Below are 20,107 nucleotides of genomic sequence, written 5' to 3'. Positions count from 1 at the left end.
CATTCCTTCCTCTTAAGATTCGAATAAAAGCACATTAGAATGTGACAAATACTCTCTAAAATACAATACTGAAACCAACACCAAAGAAGCGGGCACCTCCTCAAGAAATGCGTACAATTTCAGAAAAACCCTTGAGAAATTTTTAATAAGCATATTTATCTGGGCTTTCAATTTATTACAATAAAAGTATACACAATTTATCACAATAAAAAATACATCAAACAGCATTTGTTTTAAAAAATATATGAAATTCTGAATAGAAAAAACTCACCCATCTTCTGCATGGTTCTTGTTACCAGCGGCAACTTCTGAGGGGGGTGGGGAACTGACCAATCTCTTCACCTGTGTCCATACTTCTTCGTATAATTCACAATTTGATACACACTCGTGATTGGATAAAATGATTGGTGTACCAAACAGCGCTGGCCGACTTTTCTGCCATCCGAGAAAATACACATCCATTCGCATCTGGTGTTAAAAAGGTTTAAAATATTATTTACATAATCTAGACATGGCTTGTTGGTTAACATGCTTGCCTTTCAATCTCAAGCTCCAGGGTTTAATCCTGACCTAATGCTGTGTTGTAATTGGCGTCTCTTTCTACTCCTCTCTCTAAAGCCTGCTTTTCGGGCAAATTCGAAAGTAATGACTAATGCACATGCGTATAGATATTTTTATCTACTTTCTGTGACGTAAAAAATTGCTGAACCAATCAAAACAACAAAAACAAATTATTCCCTAATGAAAAACAGGATATTAAGCCTCAAATGAAACTCTGTTTATAAGCACAAAAGTTTATCCATCTTGTAATTAGTTCCTTGCTGTTGAATGTGTATAAAATAAAAAATTATGAAAAATAATATTATCAAGATTTAAATTTAATTATTTTAATATTAAAATGTCCATAAATAAAATATACCATTTTGCGATGCATTGCAATAACTGTCCATTCTAATGGTTGAGACTGTGTTGGTGACTGGCCAACGCTGCTAGCATTGCTAGGGTTCCTACTATGCTGTCTGACAGGGGTATTGGAGCTAGCTACACCAGGTACTTTTCCATTTGGCTTGTTCTGGTGGATGCTTCCATTAGGTTTAGCCTGCGATGCTACCTGTATGTTTTTTGGAGTTGGTGTTGGGCTGTCAGATGGAGATTGAGCTGCTGAGATGGGTGTACTATCAGAATTGGTGGTGGTGTTGATTGGTGGTAATGCTGCACTGGGACTTGTAGGTAAGCCTAACAAATATATTAATACCAAAGTTAAACATTACATTTTTTGTGTAGAATCACAGACAAAAGATTAGGTTCAGGGTAAGAAAAGTGTTCATGTAGGAATAAGTGACGTGAAAGTGAATTTTGCAACAAATTCTACCTACTGTATGGTTAGAAAGAACATTATTGTTTATTACTCTATACTTTTCATTATCATTTTGATAAGAAATAAAAACATAGTTTTTACCAAAAGCAGAGTCATTCTTGGAAACTTCTTGGAAGTTTGGAAAGAAACTTTTTTAAGACATCTCTATAATAAATAAAGTGTTATTTCTTACCTATTTGAGTGGGAGTTGTAACATCAGGGCTAACTTTAGAACTAAGGGCGTCCGGTGGTGGAGGGGGCACTTCGTAAGCATACAAGATGCCACTTAGCAAGGTACGAATCTTCTGTGACTCTGATGGGAAACCCTGTAAGAAAATATGGATTCCAATCAATGTTTTTGGAACACTATTTATTTAGTGTAATATAAATATTAAAGATGTATTGTCCCCCAAAAACATGAAAAATGAAGATTAATTAAATCAGACTTTGAATATGTTATTTTGTAGTTTTAATCAAGTTAATCACTTCCATAGAAAAAAAAATGAAAAAAAAAATGTTTTCACTTATAAAATGACAAAATAAATGGTTAAATTCAACCAAAAATCCATTGGCTGGCAGCCAATTTGACCATTTTTTGCTTTAAATTACATTTTTCTCAGGTAAATACATTTTTTTTCGATTCAATTTTTGGTCAAAGTGGATAACTATTATGTTACATTAAAATGGAATATTCAACAAAAAATTTTTTAAGAATTTTTTTTCAGGGGGACAATACATCTTTAAATGAATGAATATTAAATTAATCATTAATATAACAAATACAAATGTATGGGGTCACATTACTAGAAAAAAATGTAATAAGTGTGATAAGAAAATTCACCAAAGTAAAAGAAGCCATAGGCAGGTCATATAGCAAAAAGAGAAGACAACAGATGGACCAAAAGATTGACAGAATGGTAGCCAAGACAAAAATACAGTTGGATGGACAACATCATATCCTACAGAGGTATAACTTGGGCTAGAACAGAACTGAAAGGATTGGCAGAGGCTTCAGGAGGATTGTATTCAACAGCGAATGTTAGAGCCGAGGTAAGGCAAGTATAAAATATTTTTTAGGCTCAGCATGATCCCAGTAAGAAGCTAAATTTGTTCGGGGAATCAGAAGGAAAAGAAACTTGTTTTATTTATTTTATTCTTACCCTAATCATTGCACCTCCTATTTCAACTAACAAAAGTTGATCACTTGGAATATTACAGAGTTCACTAAGCTTTCCCTTGAATACTCGATACTTGTCGTCCATATTTAAGCGTAGTCCATACTTTATTGGAACAGATCCATCTAATTTGACAACTACAATACAAAGTAGACATGTTGTAGACATTAGACGCTGCATATCAGCATAAAATATAATGCAATTTTAGTAGAATAATGGTATTATAATGAGTATTGTCTAAAGGTTTGGATGGTGAAGAGAGAGTATTAAATTGCAAAAGCTTTTAAAAAATGATGTAATTAGTTCTAATACAAAATATAATAATATAATGTAAATTGTATATTTCTTTAAAATGTGAACATAATATATTGTATGTAGGATACAATTTGATTTCTATTTGTGAGAAAAACACGATTCCTAGACTAAATGTTTATACTAAGGTACAAAAAAATAAGAATGCATTCATATGTAGGACACAACTTGGTAAAACATGTTGACCAGCAAACTTTTGCGCTGATCTCTCTTTCATATTCATAAAGTTTATTGTTCATATGAAAAAAAAATATACAGTTTTTCATATATTTTATCTCCCTTTGCATTGAATTAAGAATGTACATGATTATTATAAACATAGACGATATATAAAGTAATTAATGAAATTGTAATTCTAAATTTGAAAAAAAAAATGAGTGTGAATTCGTTTTTTATTTTCTGAAAACAAAAACGTACTTGTGATGTACTAGTTTTTGATATCATATTCGAATGTTATAAACTTACCTATGATTTCAACATGCATCGAGCTGTCCATAGGAAGGGGTAATGATAGGAAAGTGAAGGGGTCAAATCGAACACTAACGTGTCCACAATTTTTACATCTCACTTGTGATTTTAATTGACCATGGAATAGGTCTACAACAATTGATTTATTGCGTCGTAGGTGGTTCTCCCAGGCCTGTAAAAAATAAAATATTTAGTCTCATAAAAATGTTTTTTCCTCCATGCCTCAAAACTAATGAAATCTATTGCCTACAACTGAATAACACATGCTGGAATACACACTGTAGGCCAGATTTAACAATAGTGTGTGAACACAGACTAACAAAGTAAATCTGTAAACTCAATCCCAGCTAACCAGATTTAACTTGGTGTGAACACAGATTAACAGAGTAAATCTGTAAACCCAATTCTGGCTAAACAGATTTAACTTTAAAGTGTGAACACAGATTAACAGAGTAAATCTGTAAACTCAATCCCAGCTAACCAGATTTAACTTGGTGTGAACACAGATTAACAGAGTAAATCTGTAAACCCAATTCTGGCTAAACAGATTTAACTTTAAAGTGTGAACACAGATTAACAGAGTAAATCTGTAAACCCAATTTTGGCTAAACAGATTTAACTTTAAAGTGTGAACACAGATTAACAGAGTAAATCTGTAAACTCAATCCCAGCTAACCAGATTTAACTTGGTGTGAACACAGATTAACAGAGTAAATCTGTAAACCCAATTCTGGCTAAACAGATTTAACTTTAAAGTGTGAACACAGATTAACAGAATAAATCTGTAAACCCAATTCTGGCTAAACAGATTTAACTTTAAAGTGTGAACACAGATTAACAGAGTAAATCTGTAAACTCAATCCCAGCTAACCAGATTTAACTTAGTGTGAACACAGATTAACAGAGTAAATCTGTAAACCCAATCCAGGCTAACATAGGAGTTTTGAATAAAAAATATGCAGTGTGAACACGTCTCACCTCTTTGGCAACTTCTTCATCCGGCCTACTGTCACTGTCTTTCAGTTCAACGTACGGCTTATCATGTACTCGATTCAGGTCTTCATGTAGGCCGTCAAGAAGGAAAGCCAGCAACTCTTGTGAGTCCTGTTGCTGGAAACCGTTGAATCGTGGGGCATATTTTGCTATTGTCCACTGATAAAAAAAGATCATTGTATCCTTGTTATGGAATACATTACATAGACATAAAGACATCAGAAAACGTAATACAGTATCTTCAAAATATGTCTCAAAACTCATTACACTGGGACAAGTTCTAATTTTCTGAATTAATTAGGCTAGAATATATTGTTTCCATGGAAGGTATCCACCAGTAAAACTGATTTGACAGCTATCGTTTGAATTTAATACATAAAAAAACAACTAATAAATAATATATAAATATTACCCTTAGTTTGAGAGGAGCAATACTTTTTGCATTGCCAGCCCAGAGATCATTCACTAATTCACCATAACGTCTAGCAATGTGGCCTTTCATACCCAATGGGTTGGTTCTGTAAACAAATTGAAATCAGCAATTCTACAAAATTTTTTTGTTGCACACAATCGCTATGTGTAACAATAAATAATTACATTATCAGTGAGTTTCCACACAAGATTGTACATAGAAATTTGTGTGGGCATGTGGCGCAGTGTGTTGGATTACTGATCGTGATATCGTGGTTTCAATCCAACTCTCGCCGCAATACTTTACTTACGTTTGCCTCTCTTCACCCAGGTGTGTATAAATGGGTACCCGGTTACATCAAGACACAACTTTGCGCTGATTACTAGATGCATTATGTTTCCATACGTGTTTGATCCAAAAAATAATGTGCTATGTAAAGCGCTTTTGAGCATGATTATTCATAAAAAGGGCGCTACAGAAATGTGGTAATTAAATTGGTAATGTAAACAAAAAAAACAATCAATGATAAGGAACAAAATTAAATTTGTTATACTTACGAGTTAAGTTCATAAAGGTAGCATTCTGATTTAAAGTACATGGTTAAAGGTTGAGTATTACTTATACATTGCAAAGCAGAGTTAAGAAAACATGTGTTTCCAAGATTACTAAGACCAGTTACACCATTCTCTGTATGCACTGTGGACCAGAAAAATGACATTAGTGAATAATGATATTAAAAATAAGCTAAAATTCAAGATTATTTATTCTCTACAAAAAAAAAGAAACTTCCTTGGTTGATTTCATCCTTACCCTGTTTGTGTTTATCTTGTTTATTTTTTGCTAGTAATGACATTTCTTCTGGCCAACTAAGGTCTTTATTGCGAACTAAAAAAAAATATTAGAAAATAAGCTTTTTATTTTGATTGTTTAACCAATGACAAACATATAATTATAATTTTTAACAATCTATGTATCGCCTCTTATACAGCTTCCAACAGTGGTCGTTTGTCTGCTGAGGGCTGAGATAGACCAGTACACCAGGGTAACCCCATACTCTGCGAAAGGATGCACTGCAAATCCTTATCCAATTCTTCAAACTGTTTTTTGTCATGATTTTTTTTATTTTATATATATATAATTATATATACAAATGTATTTTTTAATTTTTGTTTATGGGTCTTGCGTGACAAGAAATCTCTTTTTGCAAGATCCTCTATTAATTGTATTTTTGTATTGTCTCATTATAAATTACCATTCTTTTTATTGTATTGCTTTACCATTGATAGAAACTAATAAATGTTGAATTATTATCCCCCAGAACTATGGTTGTGAAGAGCCTTAACCCTGTGCCAATTTTATGGCTATGGTTTGTTGTACCCCTGCCTGACCCGCTTGACCTTATTAGTAAATTTTAGGCAATATATATTTACTTTCTATTAACATCTGTTGATCATCAACTATCTTGAGTTGTTCTAGCACAACTGGTTCATCTTCTAATAAAACTGGATTATTCTGAAAAATACACAAAAAAAAACCAGAAACAAATAAAGAAAGCTGTGCGGTGGTTTCAATAATTGATTATTGATGACTTTATGATGAGATGTTACCAAATGATGTTTAAAGCTAAAGACAAAATATTGTTGACAAAATGTATTGACACTAGGATAACAACCATTAATGAAGATGGATAACCAACAATAAGCAGTGTCTAAAATGGAGGGTTTTTGTACAGATCAACATTGACAGGTTAGTATAAATGAAATATCCCTTATAAACACATATTTCTGCACTTTGGTAATTGTACAAGAGATATCATACTCAATATTTCTTAAAATGGCAAATATTTTTTTTAAAACTATCAAAAGACATTCTAACAGAATATACATGTCTTGCCAATTACAGGGTGGGAAACCCATTCTATCTATACCAAGTCTCATATGAGACATGGGTAGTTTGTGCTGAGTTTGGCATACATCAGTAAAACCCTTGAACTGTGACAGGACTTTAATTTAGGCCCCAGAGATTGGTATGCAAACATGCAAATTACCAAACCACAGTGCCACTATCACTATATGAATGGTAGGTATAATAAATAATAATAATAATATCGAACATTTATAAAGCGCTCTTCACCGGAGTCTCACAGTCCAACAAGAAAAGACAACCAAAAAAAAAACTATTGAAATAGGCAAGTTTTTAGGAGAGATTCTAATTAAAAAGAGGATGTAACGGATAGAATGAGGAAGTCGGTTCAAGATTTCTGGAGCCTGAGCAAAGAAGCCCCTAGGCACGGATTTAAGGTTGGTTTTAGGTGGTGTTAACGTAAGAGGATCCGTTTCAGAACAAGACCTCTGCGTAGTGCGACATATGGACATGTTATAGAAGGCTCAAAGTAAAAGGTAAAGATAAAATGAAATTGTTTACCTCATCTTTTAGACTCCACAGCCTCATTTCCTCAACACGGACTCTCAGTCGAGCACAAAGGAACTCATGGACTTGCTGCATTGTATGCATTTTACTAAAAGACGCTGTGTACGCAAGGTAACGTTTTGGCGCCGTTGTTGCATTATTCGCTGAGCTAGAATTATTCCATGATATTCCTCCACTACCGATTGACAAACCGCCTACAAAGAAGAAATTTCAATTTGTTAACAAGTGACGCACAATTTATTAAGTATTCATACTAAATAATATCAAAATACTTCAAAATAAATATTTTATATTGTATGCTCAAATAAGGAAAAAACCAAACTTTATGGGGTTTTCCCAGGACCAAGGCAGATATGATGCATGCTGAAATGTGAGCTGTAATATTGAAACTTGTTTAAAACCAATTTGCACATATTTACCATTTATACATTTGAAAAATAAAATCCTCAATTATGGCTTCCACCAAAATAAACTGCCAGATAACATTTAATGAAATCTCAGAAAACATTGTTCAAGTTCAATAAACATTTATTTTAAAATGGTCATTTTTTTAATTGGATACCGGACTACACTTTAACAATAAATAATTAACAAAAACAACAATCATGCAAAATGAGAAACATACCAATAGCAACATTACCCTGTTTAGGCGTATTAGATTGGTGTCGTAGTAATTTAACATTCAGAGGGTACAATTCAAGGTGCGGTGCCTTGTCACCTTTGGTTGGGGTTATTACCTGAAACAAAACAAAAAATTATCAAACATTTAAATACGACGACAGAATATGAAACACATCATTAATAGGAAAATCATCACTTTCTTTCTCACTTTATAACTGCAGGGTTCCTTGGTTATGGGAGAGAATTTTAATGATACAGATTTGGGTCATTACTATATTAGCAAATCATCACTTTCTTTACAAACTTTATAAGTGCAGGGTTCCTTGGTTATGGGAGAGCATTTTAATGATACAGATTTGGGGTGCTACTATTTAGCAAATCATCACTTTCTTTTTCACTTTATAACTGCAGGGTTCCTTGGTTATGGGAGAGCATTTTAATGATACAGATTTGGGGCATTACTATTAGTAAATCATCATTTTATTTTTTCAAATAAATAGATAATGCACTCATAACTGTAGTAGTGTTTAAGAGAGCACTCTAATGAAAGTCAAGTTGACTATCACTTTAAAAGGAACATCAACCAGCAACAAATGAATATGCACCTATACAAATTAATGTTATTTTTTACAACACTGATGATTGAGACTTTTATTGTTTATATAATTTTTTATTAAATATTTTAACCCAGTTAATAATTGCAAGTCATCAAAATTAATAAATTACCTAGTTTCAACACCAAGTAAAACATGATATAGCAGGTCCAGTTTCGGTCCATGTTTACTGTTTCAATGCGTATAGAAAAACTGACATATAGTTTGGTTTTAATTTATTTTAATTCATGAGAAACGTTCAAGAAAGATTTCTTAACAAAACAATACCATAAAGCCTCGAAAATAACTGGCCTCTTTTTGAAAGAAACCCATCTCGAAGAGAAGGGTTTCTTTTTCAAGGTTTTACAGTATATGGTAATCTTGTTATCATTTCCTTACATTTCTAGGTAAAATTGGTCCACCAGCATACCACTGATACAATGCTTTCCATACAGGGTCTGGAATGATCTCAAATTCACGACCTATAATTGGGTTTAGACTTCGTTTTAATCTACCACCTTCATTGGTCAACACTGGAACCTGATGTAATAAAACAAAAGTAGTATTTATTTTTTATCTTTCTATTGAAATGTTCAACAAATATCAAGAAGTACTCCATACGGCTCTCTCATGCCATACAGCTGCTCTTCTGTGTGGATCTCTGTAGATCAAGGAGTTCAATTACTGTAGGCATTTTTTTAATTAAAATTTATTTAACAGAATATTGTGTATAGAATCTTACCTTTTTCGGGTCTTGTACAATAAGGGGTGTGTTATTAATGGGGCCAGGCTTCATTGGAACAACGGGAACACCACTCTCCAAACCACCTTTCCTTGGCGAATGATTTGCAGAATTACGTGGTGAGCCTGTCGGTGAGAATCCACCCAAACGCCGAGGTGAGCTGGTAGGAGATAAGCCAGACAAACTGCTACGACTGTCGGTCTTCAATCCAGTTGACCTACGTGGGAAATTCGGACTTCCTCCAGCCTTGGCTGACCATGCTTGAGCATTGCTGTGTATGTTACGAGGTAAAGTGTTGCTCTTCACTTGAGGCATAGTGGCATGATTTGCATTCTTAGGCTGTAAATAAAAAAAAAATAATATTACATTATTTTAGCCTACATTTAGCAAGCAAGTGTCTGAGTGGTTAAGACAGTGGAACCATAATACGTAGCCATAACACCGACATGGGTTCAAGCCTTACTCGCTCCATAGTTCTGGTAAGGACTAAACCGTACAGGTCCAGTGTACATAAAATGCTCATGTGCACTTTAAAGAACCTAGTAAATCTTTCGAGATGAGTGGGGTTACCCTGGTGTACTAGTACACACAGTCACTGTCACACTGGGCCCTCTGTGAGAACAATCTTTGACTGAATAGGCCAGTATAAAGAAAAAACAATAGTAATGATAACTCTTCCAAAAAGAAATCAGAAATTACATCATAACCATTAATTATGATTATAGTAAATGTACCTCATTATCTATATTATTATCTATATATCAAACAAGAAAATGTGTACTGAATGTAGACTATATATTTCAAAACTTACAAATCAAAAGCACTCAAATTTGAAAAAAAAAAAATTATATTAAATATCATTGGCAAACTTTACAACAAATTAGGTTGAAAAATAAGATCAATGATGGCCTCAGGATTAGGTTGACTGCTTTTTTTTAAAGATATAGTCAACTTGAGGAAAATATTCAGATGATTGTCAATTGTACTTTATGAAGGACATAATTTACTGAAATTAGATCAATCAAATATCTGCCTGTTTTTTTAAAAAAGCCCTCAAAATATCTGTTTCTCAATATTAAATTTGTCTGTATTAATTTTGGAAAGGGCCTTTACAGCTTCCAGGCTTTTAATTGCATATTTTAAATATATAATGCAATATAATAAAATGCTATTAGCTAACACACATCAATTCATAGCAACATGACTTTTTTAATAAAAGAATCCAGTGTTTTATTCAACGTGACTGTTTTTAATATAGAGCCCACGGTTTTTTTTTATGTGTTTTGATGTGACTGTTTTAAATATAAGGCCAAGAAGTCTTTTATTCTACATCCATATATCTTCTGATTCCATAATATATCATAACAATTTCCTTCACTTCTTCAATCACTCAAACAAAACCAATAATTAATATCTTTTATCGGGTAACTTTAAAGTAATTCCTAAAATTTATATTGAGTTACTTAAACCTGGTTACATAATATTGCTTTATAGTATGGTTTTTAACATTTGGGAGCATCACATCTCCATTGGGTAAAATATCATAATAAATTTATTCGTAAGTTATTAAACTTTACAAGGCACACAAAGATAGGAGAAAGGTGAATAACAGGTGATAGATACCACAGTTCCTCTTAAAACTGTTCTTTATCATTTCTCACAGTACTCTTTGAGAGGTAAAATAAAAACAATGTAAAGCTCTGACTACAATATAAAAAAAATGTGATGTATCCATATATGGACATGATGATGTCATATCACTACCATATTTGGGCACATCACACAAACTAGTTTAATAGTGTAGACAGAGCTTAAGATGAGGTATACCCTAATATCAAAATAGGCAGAGAAGCAGGTTTGTGTGCATTTGAAGGCTGATAACACTGTGGAATGGGACAAAAATAGGTGAAAATAATTGGCACAAGTCAAAAATAAACACATTAAATTCGCTGCATAATCATAACACTTAATACAAAATAGATGACACAATGTTTCATTCATTGTATGAAATAATAATGATTATAATGTTAGCATATGGTTTTCCTGATTACTGTGTAATGAGTTTAAAACAGTCAGAAATTTCCCAAGAGAAATATAATTTAAAGGTATATATAATGCATGCCTTTGAGACATAATAAACTATGTTTTCTTTAGTTATATTATACTATTTTATAACAAAGTATGAAGGTACTGGAAATATAGTAGACACACTATAAGTATTAACACATAATTAGTTAAAGATGTATTGTCCCTTTGACTAATTCCAAAAAAATAAAAAATAACAGATTTCGAAAAAAGGTGGGTCATTTTGAAGTATCATAATAGTTATTAACTATCACCAAAAATTTGTCGAAAAAAAAATCATTTAACTGAAATACAGACGTTTTTTTGTTAAAAAAATAACTTTGACTTCCAGTCAAAGTTTTCGATCAAAACATATCCCATAATGAAACGCGCTTGTTTGGCTGCATGCATAATCATAAAACTTCCTCACGATCTGTGTGAAAATACCTTCTCAACCGTGACGAGTTGTAAACAATCCTAATTAGCATATGCATACTGCGTACTCGTGGTTTGAAATCTTTGTTTACTTTCGCTCGCGTCGATTTTCCAGACGAAATGTAATCAAACTAATTTACCTGTTAATTACGTAAACTTGTTGCTTTTGGCTCAAATTTTCGACTTAAAGTGAATAACTTTAATATTACTTTGATATGGCGAATTTAAATTTAGAATATTTTGACCTTCATTTTTTTGTGTTTCAAGGGACAATACATCTTTAATAATTATATGATGAAAATTCCAAATATTGACTATTTAACCTGTTTCTAGTTGCAAAAGGGAAAAGCCAAGCTTAATTTAGGTATGCAATTTTTAAATTAAGTTTCATCAACATTTACAAATGGCATATGACATCAATAACAAGAAATGTCTACTAAACTATTAGTTAATTTAAAAGTTTCAGTTTAAAAATAAAAGTATGGCTTTTTACTGTATGGAAAATAAAAACAAAGTAGTAACCTCTCCTTTGGGACACAGCTATTCAAGGGACCCTTGGGACATTTCTATCAAAGGGACATTTCTATCAAATGGACCTTTCCTGTGAAACATAAGCAGGTTGGATCCAGAAAGTGTCCCCTTAATAGAGATTCAATTGTGTATTTCGGCTTTATTTTCTATATCAAAGGGGAGGGTAAATATTACTAAAAATGGTTTTGTTAATCGTCTGCCTAAGTTATACCACTCACTGTGTAAAGTTGATAGTTCTGTTGATATTTTTTTTGACTCGCTTGCTTGTTTCCATCACAAGGTTTCGTCTAATGTCACTAATATCTAAATGTTGTCTTGTTATTTGTTGATATTTGCTTGTACATTATATTATATTTTATGCCTTTCAACCCTGTTAATGGTGACGTATGGTCACTGTAGGGTGATGATGAAATAAAATAAAATATAAAAAATTCTACTGTATATAGAGACTTACTGTACATGACAGTTTCAATTGCTTATAACCATACTGACATAAACACAGTATTAACTTTAATATTCTATGACGATGCCAACCTGGAAATACATTACCTTTCACGTTTCAGTAATTTGATAACAGTAGATATTGGTGATCGTGCAAGATTAAATATTTATTATCCTTCTATCAAAGACAAATGTATTTTTCAACAATTGTTTAAGAAATTTGCAGGAATACTTACATTATAATTAACATATTTATGCCATAACCGCCACCAATCTATTGCTATGAGGTACCAAGTTGTCCCCATCTGTAGACCACGCCGCTTTTCCCTATCAATCCAGCCCAAAACAATTTGCTTTTCTTCTTCACGTGAAGCAGGTCTTAAACCGAGTACTATGTGACATACCTGAAACAACAATGTATTAATCTTTTAATAACGAATGTATTAAGCCTTGTCTACACTATCAAACTTTATGTGACAAAAAAATGTGATGTGACCATATATGGACATGATGATGTCATATCATTACCATATTTGTGCACATCACACTTTTTTGTCTAGTTTGATAGTGTAGACAGAGCTTTATAATATACAGTAGAACCATTTCTTTGGGATACGTCTATTCAGGGGACACCATATTCACTCCCTTATCAAGGAAACACTTTCTGGGGATAGATATCTATGTAATTCTTTAACACTACAGCAAACTCCTATTCAGGGGATATTCCTATTTAGGAGATACCCCTATTAAGGGACACTTTCTCATGAAATGAATGAGGAAGAATAGGTTCTTTAACACTACGGCAAACCCCTATTCAGGGGACACTCTTATCCAGAAGACACCTCTATTAAGGGGACACTTTACTCAAATAACAGATTACAAAATTCATCTGGCAGACTACTTTTAACTGTCCACATCTGGTATTCCTCTGGTGCAAACCCCTACTGAGGGGAAACCCCTATCCAGGAGGTACACCTCTATTAAGGGGACACTTTATTGGGTCACTAAGGTATGGTCTGCTTAATAGAAGTTCTACTGTTTAATTCTGTGGATAAAAATGGCAAGGTAAAGAACACCAACCTCAAATAACAGATTACAGAATTCATCTGGCAGACTACTTTTAACTGTCCACATCTGGTATTCCTCTGGTGTGATGCTGCCATCCCCATCTCCATCATGTGCTGCTAGGATGTCTGCAGCAATAGCAAGAGGATTTAGTCTCTCGATTTTTTCATAATCCTAAAGTATAAAGAATAACTTCATTAAAACTGCAAAATGGCCTATTCAAAGTCTGAGTTTATAAATATTTTATTTTTCATGATTTTCAGGTCAATATATCTTTAACCTATTAGTAAATTCTGGAGTACATCTCCTTTGGAAAAATGTTGTTGCCGAGGTAAAATACAGTAATTTCTTCTATCATTTAATTTTTCTTCTTCTGTTATATTCTTGATACAATGTTATGGAGAATTATCTTCTTATCTCAGTCTTCTTTAAGCAAAGATCATAACGTGACCACATAGTCTTATTATTAATCTTTCTCTCATTAGAGTTGAAAAATTACAAATAGAATTCCAAGCAGACATGTTCCAGTTTATCTACAGATTAAATTTGTCTTTTGAACATAAGCCAAGTCTATTAAGGAAAAAAGACAATGAAGAGACTAGCTACAAGAATCAGCACTATTTTACTACTATGCACATATAAGAGAATATAAGGATTGACAAACTTAATACTAGAGTATAATCTTAGTTTGAAAAGCATTAGAAACTGTATTATGATTTTATGATTCAAGCTGAATAATTCCATTTTGAAAGATGCATTGTGGGATAAAGTGATTTTTTTTCTGTGTATAACATTTTTAGATTTTCATGCCAAAATCAATAAAAGATTTATATGAATTCATACTGTGTGTATAACGAATAAAGCAATTTTTACATTGATTTTACAAGATCAATCACGGTTTACATCTATGTCTAATTTATATTGACACTAGATTAATTCCGCATTGCAATCTATTGAATACTCAAATACTGTACATTGTGTTAAAAAAACAAAGTAAAAATAAAGAGACAGAAGACATTGAGAATTCAATTAAATTAAATTTGAGTTTTGTATTAAAATTATTTTCTATATCAGCAGCGTTTTTAATACATTATAAAATTGAAGTAAAATCACTAAAATGTAAATATTTGTGACCAGAGGTAAACAATTTTTATTGTTATATAACTAATACTAAATGGCGATACAGTACTGTAAAACCACCAAAGTAGTGTATTCAGTCTAAAAGTATTCAAACGAGAGATACACTTAATCTTTCTAAAAATAATCCACATTTTTTTAATCATTTATACTCCGATAAGACTTAAGAGGCACAATTTCGTGAAAAATCCTGAATTTCCGTTTAAGTAAGAACTTAGAAGTGCTAAAAGAATGCAAATTGTTGTTATATGGGTCATCTGTTGTTGCAGTTACATTTAATTAGAAAAAAAAACAACATTTAGAAATTGCATTCCAAAGACATAAAGATCTCTAAAAGGGTAATTCCATTTCGTTAATGTATTTAATGCAAGCAAACATGTAATGTTGCAAGATAAATCAACACTAATGGCAACAATTCTGATGAATATTTTAAAATTAACAATTCTTCTATTTTAAACAACAATACAAATTTGTAATGCATTTGTACCTAGTGTACTAACACAGTTGTTCTCAGCAATTTTTAAAAAGGGTTTGAAGAATTTAATTAGAAAACCACAAATGTGGAGGAAGAAGTTACGTTGAAGAAGAGAGGCAAGAGAAAAAACTGACTAGTAGATAATTGACTAAACTCATATTGAATTACAACTGAACTGATTGAAAACTATCTAGCTTTAGAACTGACCGAAGTTACAACAATTCATTACAGCTAAAGTCTACAGTATGTGACTTGTCGAGTCGAGTGGCCGAGAGTGGTAAAGGCAGGGCGCTGCAAACCATAGCTATACAACAGATGAAAAAGTGCCGTGTGGTAGCAGCACTCGACACGAAGGGACCCTTAGGGGAGAAGAAAGTTGTGGTATGTGTCGTCCACACCTGTGCGCAATTCAGCCCACTAGGCTGCAAGTCGTATAGGTTATTCCCCATTTACATTTACTTTTTCCTATCTTTTCTTCTGAGAGGTCCAATTTAATTAATTTAATTTTTGATTCTAAATTGTTTGTGCTTTACTTTATCTTTATAAATTATATTTATTTTAATTTAATTTTTATTGTTACATGTTTATGTCTAGTCATGATGTATTTTTGTGAGGGTCCCTAATGATCAGCTTCGGCTGGATGGACCACCCTCGTTAAATATTGTTGAAATAAAAATAAAATAAATAAATACATTTAAATACTAACTCATTTATATACTGTTGACAGAATAATTACAAAGAAATTACATTCTAAATAAAATCTAAAGAAACATTATTTAACTAGCGGATGCATTATAAACTGGCAGAGTTGACCATCAACTGGCAGACAACTATACTGGCTTTTTAATTTATAAATTAAAATGACTGAAACTAAAATCATTTCAACTATATGTTGTAAAGGCACTTGATGAAACCTGAATTTCTAAGACAAGCCATTGAAACTAATACATGCCGGCTATATTTCATCTAATCTTAAATGGCCAAACATTGTAGAACATGTATCAAATGATTATTCATACAGTTTAAGTATGTCAATTCGCATGATGCATTGCATCGGTCACTACAAACACGGACGATATCCAAGTCCTTGAGGGCAGCAGATAGCAATTAATAAACTGACCAATCACGAGATGAGATTGTTAATCTATCAAATGAGCTTGGATTGAAATTTAATTTCTTTGAGTGTAAGCTCAAAATCTGATTGGAATCTAATTTAAGGGTCAACAAAACTGTATTGTGCATTTTAAATTAAAGAAGTCGCGGGGTTAAAGATAAAATAATTTAAGATGATAATTAGGAATTAAGTCACAAATGACTGAAACTAAATACAATCGGCATGTGCAGAAACTGAATATTAGCATGAATGCGATATTATGTTAATCATAGAAAGGGCATAAATATCACATGATAGATACTGAATAATATCAGTATTTGTAGTATAGAGAACACCGAAAATATATTTAATTTTACTGGAAAATTCGGACAATTTCAAATGTAATGTTTCGTCATCAATTTTGTATACATTTTTTAGACAACTTTAAAGTACCATTTAAAATTTAATATCATTAATAAGAAATAATGTAAAAGATATTGAAGTCTATTCAAAGTTAAATCACTAGAATTCACTGTGAATATGCATTAAGGCAAATTTACACAGACGAGCGGTAACGGTAATAAAATTATATAATCTATGTTTTCCCTATGATCATTTACACAAAACGCGGAGCGGACGGGCGGTTTCTGTTGAGGATAGATACAGATTCTACAGTATGTGAGACAAGCCAAAGAGTTTTCCACTTACCGTTACAGCTTGTCTGTGTAAATTGGCTTTTATGCTTTCTTATTTATAAACAACCCATTATGTGTTTGTGTACATTACATTTATTGATTCTTCTTTATTCAATTACTTGTAAACAACACCCACATAACTAAATAATGTATTGATTGCGTCAACATACAGACATAGAAATTCTTTACTTCTAGTGCAATACAAATAACAAACCAAAGTTTTTTTAATCTGTATTTTAATTTTTTTTAATTTGTAATTTAAACTTGGAACATTTTTTAAACATTTTAACCACATTTGTTACATTTTTTATGTATTTTTAATAACTTTTTACTGTATTTTGTGGGTTTCTCCTACATTAATTTAATTCTGTTATGAATATGTTATATGTGTACATTTGTGACAATTAAATATTTTCCCTAATAACTTAACTTGTTTTTTGAATTTAACATGATGAAATAAATTGAATCTGAATCTTAGCAATATCAGTAAAATGTGTTTTGTGGAGAAATAGTAACAACATAAACAGTACTTAAACGAGTTTGTATCTTTGCTATTTTTCTCAGAGTATAATCATTCCACGATCGTGACATACAACTATAATTTATTATTTCTTTGTTTTTGTTTCTCAGAAATGTATGTTTCTGCAGGTAATTATATGCAACCTATAGTAGAGAAATTGAACAAACCAGCATGCCTGAAGTGTACACAACTAGTAGTGTTGCATTTTAAACATGGGATTTAAAAAACAACTGAAATATCGTTAGGATAATGTATTTTCTCAGCTTTTTATGGGTAATACGTGGTGTTACAGTAAACATTTGTTTTCAACTGCATGCTATATTAATGGTTTTGTATTTAATAAATCATTCAGCTTTAATTCCCTTTCACACTAAAATGTTACAATTTAGTTTTCGTTAATACATATTAAACAATGTTGCTATTAAAACCACAGGATGTGAAAAATGGTTTCCATATTTCAACAATATTCAATGATACACAGTCAAAGTCAATTGTAGAAATGCAAAATGGAGTATACACATAATTATTTACTTTTTTTACATCCCAAGTTTTAAATTTACAATAGATTAAAGATGTATTGTACCCTGAAAAATAATTCCTAGGCCTCCTAATTTTTTTTTTATTATGCCATTTTAATGTCACATAATAGTTATTTATTTTGACCAAAAATTTATTTGGTCCAATATATAAAAACATACATCAGAAATTCTTCTTTACTGAAGAAACTGTAATTTAAAGCAAAAAATAGTCAAATTGGCTGCCAGCCAGTGGGTTTTTTGGTTGAATTTAACCGTTTATGTTGTCATTTTATAAGTGAATTTTTTTTTCCATTTATTTTTACAAAATAGTCTGATTTAGTTATTCTTCATTTTTCATGTTTTTGGACAATACATCTTTAAATTATGTAGGCATATACTTCAGTACAAATAATAAGAAAATGTTTTGTATTGGTTTAATTAATTTTAGTTTATTTAAATGTATTGGTAGATTTTTTCAAACAGGGTCAAGCTTGATTTGTGTCATCTCTCCATTGCATGCTACAGTACATTTGTATTTTCTTTATGTGTGTGGATATGCAATAAAGAACCAAGTATGATACTTACTATTTCCATGCCTATACGTAATTCCTTACGTATATTCACGAGGGATGTGCACATGCTCTCAAGTTCTTGCCGATCTAATAAACCATCATGATTTTTATCAAATATCTTGAAACAAACTGAAATAAAAATATTGTATAGTATATTATAATATCAACAGTATTTCATTTCAGTGAATGAAATACATAGGTAACAAAACTCTTAAATAAAGAAAAGAAGATATATATTTTATATACCATAGAACGGTTGTATTAAATTACACTATTGTAATTATAGATATTATTCTTTGCTTGAATATGTTGGGCCATATTAATGCTAAAAATATATATTTCTTTTCGACATTTTGCCAACAATACAATATGTAGTTTTCCCTGGAAAATAGAGGTTAAAAAACAAAGAATTACTCGTCCACTGTGTAACATTACAATAGGAGCTTTCTATTTTAAATGATCTCAATGAACATATACAGCAGCTACAGTATAAAATGTTTACAAAAAAAATGTTTCCTTATTTTTCAAAATGTTTAAAGACAATTATCATTAAATCAAGATGCAATACAAATGTTTAATAAAGATGTAAAAAAAATATTTATTTGAAATTTTGTTGTTGAATTTGATGTCACATAGTTATTCACTTTGACCAAAAATTGGATCGAAAAAAAATTTATTTAAAAAAGTCAAATTGGCTACCAGCCAATAGGTTGTTGGTTTAATTTAACCGTTTATTTTGTCATTTTATAAGTGAAAACATTATTTTGGGGTTTTTTTTTCTATGGAATTGATTAACTTGATTAAAACTACAAAATGACCTATTCAAAGTCTGATTTTGTTAATTTGCATGTTTTTGGGGGACAATACATCTTTAAAATAACAATGGAAATGGTAAAATTGAGAGAAAAAACCCGCAGAATCATCAGTATTTTACAAATTATACTTAAATGTTTAGAATTAGCTAATAGATGAATAAATTCCTACACATAAACTCATAACAGTTAGTTGTAATTATTGGAGGCCCCTTGGGCATGTACATATTATTATTTAAATAATGAATGAGCGGATAATTCGCTGTCAAAATAATGAGAAATTTGAGTAATAGTAGAGGACACAATGTCATAGCAAAAGAAAGCCTTTATTTTTTCCAGTCATCATAAGTTCACGATTTAAAGTTTTAACAATATGCTCATTACCTCATCCATTAGACAAGACATTTAGCTGATGGTCATTTGCATAAAGGCTAATTTGTATTGCTCTAGTGTGTATGGTTTGAATTATATTGCAGCAATAAAAATATTTGTTTTGAGATTGAACAAATGTTATGTCATTTTATCCATCATTGAAATGGACATTTGGCTGTTGGTTATCAGTGTAGTTAATGTTTTAATCAAATGTTACTGTAGAAAAAAAAAAGGATAACTCTTCAGTGAACATTTTATGATGTATTGAGATGAT

General features: G+C 31.5%; 1 protein-coding gene across 3 annotated transcripts in view; it reads right to left on the bottom strand.

The window, feature by feature from the left end:
• Window positions 1–20,107, bottom strand: part of LOC144858887 (ubiquitin carboxyl-terminal hydrolase 32-like) — a 39,728-nt gene that overhangs the window by 7,184 nt on the left and 12,437 nt on the right. For 2 of the 3 annotated variants that reach the window (XM_078715024.1, XM_078715025.1), the window contains exons 8-24: window positions 18,663–18,778; window positions 13,655–13,813; window positions 12,811–12,978; window positions 9,104–9,442; window positions 8,761–8,901; window positions 7,773–7,884; window positions 7,142–7,341; window positions 6,148–6,229; window positions 5,528–5,602; window positions 5,275–5,413; window positions 4,718–4,823; window positions 4,291–4,464; window positions 3,310–3,484; window positions 2,518–2,669; window positions 1,551–1,683; window positions 920–1,236; window positions 272–468 (exon numbers count right to left, since the gene is read on the bottom strand). In XM_078715024.1, the coding sequence (XP_078571150.1) occupies window positions 272–468; window positions 920–1,236; window positions 1,551–1,683; window positions 2,518–2,669; window positions 3,310–3,484; window positions 4,291–4,464; window positions 4,718–4,823; window positions 5,275–5,413; window positions 5,528–5,602; window positions 6,148–6,229; window positions 7,142–7,341; window positions 7,773–7,884; window positions 8,761–8,901; window positions 9,104–9,442; window positions 12,811–12,978; window positions 13,655–13,813; window positions 18,663–18,778 (2,785 nt within the window). The remainder of the gene's footprint in view (window positions 1–271; window positions 469–919; window positions 1,237–1,550; window positions 1,684–2,517; window positions 2,670–3,309; window positions 3,485–4,290; window positions 4,465–4,717; window positions 4,824–5,274; window positions 5,414–5,527; window positions 5,603–6,147; window positions 6,230–7,141; window positions 7,342–7,772; window positions 7,885–8,760; window positions 8,902–9,103; window positions 9,443–12,810; window positions 12,979–13,654; window positions 13,814–18,662; window positions 18,779–20,107) is intronic. The other variant, XM_078715026.1, reaches the window with a different exon arrangement.

The sequence above is a fragment of the Antedon bifida genome, chromosome 2, assembly GCF_963402885.1.
Source record: "Antedon bifida chromosome 2, ecAntBifi1.1, whole genome shotgun sequence".
In the NCBI taxonomy this organism is placed as follows: Eukaryota; Metazoa; Echinodermata; class Crinoidea; order Comatulida; family Antedonidae; genus Antedon; species Antedon bifida.
The sequence above is the reverse complement of the archived record's forward strand: the minus strand, read 5'-3'. Positions and strand labels throughout refer to the sequence as shown.